The 4103-nt window shown below is 60.2% G+C and overlaps 1 protein-coding gene across 1 annotated transcript; it reads left to right on the top strand.

Annotated features, from left to right (window-relative positions):
* Window positions 1–1491: 1491 nt before the first annotated feature.
* FOXQ1 (forkhead box Q1) lies at window positions 1492–3732 on the top strand. Its single transcript, XM_037380024.1, has 2 exons — window positions 1492–3066; window positions 3343–3732. The coding sequence occupies exons 1-2, from the start codon at window positions 2521–2523 to the stop codon at window positions 3730–3732; spliced, it is 936 nt and encodes a 311-aa protein (XP_037235921.1). The 5' UTR covers window positions 1492–2520.
* The last annotated feature ends 371 nt before the right edge of the window (window positions 3733–4103 follow it).

Below are 4103 nucleotides of genomic sequence, written 5' to 3'. Positions count from 1 at the left end.
ATCGCTACTTCACTGCTATTTACAACAAAAGCAGGAAGAGGAAAAAACCTACCCTCACCGTTGGCATCATCTTAGAAAATACAAGTTTTGGAAGGAATGGTAGCTTTTTCCCATACCCTTAAACACAAACATTGGCACCTACAGCTAATGCAACGCTTTACTGAAAGATCTCCGTTTACATTACATGGAGACAACAACAACAAGGAACCAAGAGAGGTCTCCCTCCTCTTATTTTTGTCTTTCTGAATTGCCAGCTTTTCTGAACTGGTACAGCTATAGTGACAACAGGAAGACATCAAACCTATTATTACTAAAGTTAGCATGAGAACAACCAGAAGGACAGAAGAACATCTCATTGCTCAGTATTTACTATTTAAGTTTCAGGCAAACTGAAGAAAGGGCAAAGCTTTGCAACAAAATGCAGTTGTGTATGGGAATGTATATTCTATTCAAGAGAGATCAAGGCAGAAAGCAGTGCTGTTTGTTTCTTCTGTTAGTCTTTTAAACCTGCCTTTTTTCATGTTCCTCTCCAACACTCCTTAAGAGCCAGACCACAACAGCACAGTCCTAACCAGAGTGACTCTGCACTAAGTATTTATTCTAAAATAAGGTCCAATTTAGAAAGACTGCTTTTGAAAAATATGGAGCAACCCAACTCTTTCTCCAGGACACAAAATTCAAAGTGTACATATGAGAAATAATATATAAGCATGACACTAGATTTCTGCTGATGTTTTTGTTCTGTTATTGTTTTGCAGACGCTAGTGCTACTGCTGTACGAAGTCAAATGGTGTTTTGCAATTGACTTTGAACAGCGAGCAGGATAGGACTGAACAAGGAGTTTTCAGAGAAGCTACTGCCACACAGCTCTCTTTGTTGGGTTGTTCTGTCTAGCAGACTGTTGAAAGAGTCAAAACCTCTGAAGGAGGGTAAGAGGCTGACAACTTCAACCTAAAAACAAACCCAAAAATTAAAATTAATTTTTCTAGAAAGTGTTTAGGCAAAATTACAGAATACTTGTTGTCCTAGGTTTTATGGAAAATGTATAGACCCACAATGTGAGAGAACAAAAAAAAAAAAAAAAAAAGTTAAAACAAAGTCATTGTTTTAAAAAAAGAAAGCCAAAACCACAATAGAAGATTTTATTGGAGAGCAACAGTTGTAACAGAGAGGTTACAAACGCACCATCCGGAAGGGATCACGCAACGCTACTGTATGTACATTAACACACTTAAAAGTAAGGTTAAAGTTTAGACTAATTCTCTCGTAGCAAAAGCCCATAGCCTTGCCTACCTGTTCACATCTTACCCCTGCACCAGGTGTGGTTATGACAGAAGGGGAGGGGGGCCCGGGCTGAACCGACTTTGTCAGGCTACATAAATCATTAGGAATTCACAACTGCGAAGCCGTGTATTATTTTCCAGCAGGTTGTTGAGCTGTCACATTACAACTTGTTGCAGTACACGGCGCTATTAAAATAAATCACGGCACGTAACAGGTTCTGCTCTGCCACCTACAAGCCAGTGTGCATTTTACACCTGGGAGGCGGGCCCGGCTCTGCGACGTCGCGCCGAGCTGCGGCTCCATTCGAAATACCCGGGAAGAGGAGGGACCAGGCGGGAGAAAATACAAACAAGTTTCGTAAAATAACTTTCCAACAAGACCTCGCTGTCATCTCAGCTAATTACGGCCCTGATACGGCTTATTAGCGCATACCCACCTTTGCTACCTTGCTTCTCCACCCACCACCCTTTCAGATCTTCGTCCTGGCTCCGCCTCTCGCCGGCGTTATAATGGGCTGGTCTGAAAGTGGTGGAGAGACACAGAACCACAGGGGAAGAGAGAGATAATGACAATAACACTAATAACCCTAATAACCCGGCTGCTGCCCGCGCCGCAGCGAGGAGCCAGCCCGGCGCCCCGGCGCTGACGGGGGCCGGAGCCCCAGAGCCAGGAGTAACCCCGACGGCCGGCAAGAGCTTCTCCCCGCGCCGGGGCAGCGCCGAACGGTAACAGCGGCCCCGAGGAGGACCGGGCTCGGGGGGGCGCGGAGCGCAGCCGGCACCGGCAGCCGCCCGCTCGCACCAGCTCCGCGGGGGCCTCCTCGCCCCTCTCCTCCGGCCCCATGGAGCTGCGGGAGTGAAGAGCCAGGACAGAAAGGAGGGCGGAGAGCAAGCGAGCGTCCCGGCGGGGGGAGCAGGAGGTGGAAGCCGGAGGAAGCGCCCCGTCCGCCGCCGAGGGCGGCAGGGCACCGCCGCCCGTCCGCAGCGCCCAGCGGCCGGGAAGGGGCCAAGGGCCAGCGGTCAGCCCCCCGCCAGCGACTCCCGGGGCGGCCGCCCAAGGCCAGCCCGCCGCCCAGCGCCGCCCGCCCTGCCTGCTGCCGCGGAGCTGTCCAAGCCGGCGCGGGGGCACAAACCCCCCGGGGCGCCTCGCCGCCCCTGAGGGCTGCGCCGAGGGGCGGGGGTCGCGCCCGCCCAGCGGAGCCGCGGGGGCGCGGGGTGGCCCGCCGGCGCCGCCGCCATGAAGCTGGAGGTGTTCTCGCAGCACTACGAGGACAAGCTCAGCGCCGGCAGCGACCAGGAAGGCAGCGGCTCCCTCTCCCCGGCGCCGGCCGAGAGCGAGCTGGGCTCGGACGGCGACTGCGCCGCCAACAGCCCGGGCGGCGGGGCCGGGCGGCCGGGGCACCCCCAGCCGCCGCCCCCCGCCCCGCAGCCGCCGCCGCCGGCCGAGAGCGCCAAGGGGAAGCCCTACACGCGGCGGCCGAAGCCGCCGTACTCCTACATCGCGCTGATCGCCATGGCCATCCGCGACTCGGCCGGCGGCCGCCTGACCCTGGCCGAGATCAACGACTACCTGATGAGCCGCTTCCCCTTCTTCCGCGGCGCCTACACCGGCTGGCGCAACTCGGTGCGCCACAACCTCTCCCTCAACGACTGCTTCGTCAAGGTGCTGCGCGACCCGGCGCGGCCCTGGGGCAAGGACAACTACTGGATGCTGAACCCCAGCAGCGAGTACACCTTTGCCGACGGCGTCTTCCGCCGCCGCCGCAAGCGCCTCAGCCGCGCCGCCCCGCCGCCGCAGCCCGCCCGCCCCGCCGCCCCGCCGCCGCCGCCGCCGCCACCGCAGGAGGCGGCCGGAGCGGGCGCCGCGTCCCCCGGCGCTTCCCCGCGGTGCTGCTGCGCCTCCTCACCCTGCAACTGCGCGCCGGGCGCCGCCGCCAAGGAGGCAGCGGCGGGGGGCAGCGGGGCGGGGGCGGCGGGCGGCGGCGGCGCCAAGTTCTCCAGCTCCTTCGCCATCGAGAGCCTCCTCCGGCGGCCGGCCAGGCCCCGCGCCGCCCCGCAGCCGCCGCCGCACGTCCGCCTCCTCTGGCCGGCGCCGCCCGGGCCCCCGCACCTGCTGCCCGGCCCCTACCCGCTGCTCCCCTACCCACCTGCCGCGCAGCCCCCGCCCGCCGCCCTCTACGGCGGCGGCCTCCTGCAGCTCTGCGCCTACGGGCTGGGCGAGCCGCCGCCGCTGCTCCTGGGGGGCGGGCGGCAGGCGCTGGCCCAGGGCGAGCCGCCGCCGGCGGAGCGGCCGCGGCCGCCGCTCTTCCCCGCCGCCCTTCCCAAGGGCGGGAGGGGGCCGCCCGGCTCCCCGCTCTACGGGCCCCTCCGGCTGGCCGGGCCGCCGCAGCCGGCGGCGGGGGGCTCGGCCTCGTTCCGCCCGTACGCCGTGGAGACCCCCCTGGCTTAATGGAGCCCCCTCCTCCCCCTCTGCGAGGGGCCTGCCCGGGGAGGCGGGGAGGGGGAAAGGAGGAGGCTCTGGAACCCGCACTTTAACTCCAGAGGCGACCAAAGCCGCCACGCAAAAGCCGCGGTGACTGTGCCTTAGTGAAATGACAGTGGGTTTAACTGAAACCAAAAAAAAAAAAAAAAAAAAAAGAAAAAAAATCAAAACAGCTGTCGTTTTGGACATAGCCATGAGCCTCAAGTGCTTCTTACTGTTCATTGAGACTACTTGACTTCAGCCATTCCCTCACCACCTCCTTTCTGTCCCCCCTCTTGTCCCCGCATCTCCTGCCACCGAAGCCGCGGGCAGCGGAGCAGGGGATGCCCGCGGTGGCG

Source organism: Falco rusticolus, chromosome 3, assembly GCF_015220075.1.
Source record: "Falco rusticolus isolate bFalRus1 chromosome 3, bFalRus1.pri, whole genome shotgun sequence".
Lineage (NCBI taxonomy): Eukaryota > Metazoa > Chordata > Aves > Falconiformes > Falconidae > Falco > Falco rusticolus.
The sequence above is the reverse complement of the archived record's forward strand: the minus strand, read 5'-3'. Positions and strand labels throughout refer to the sequence as shown.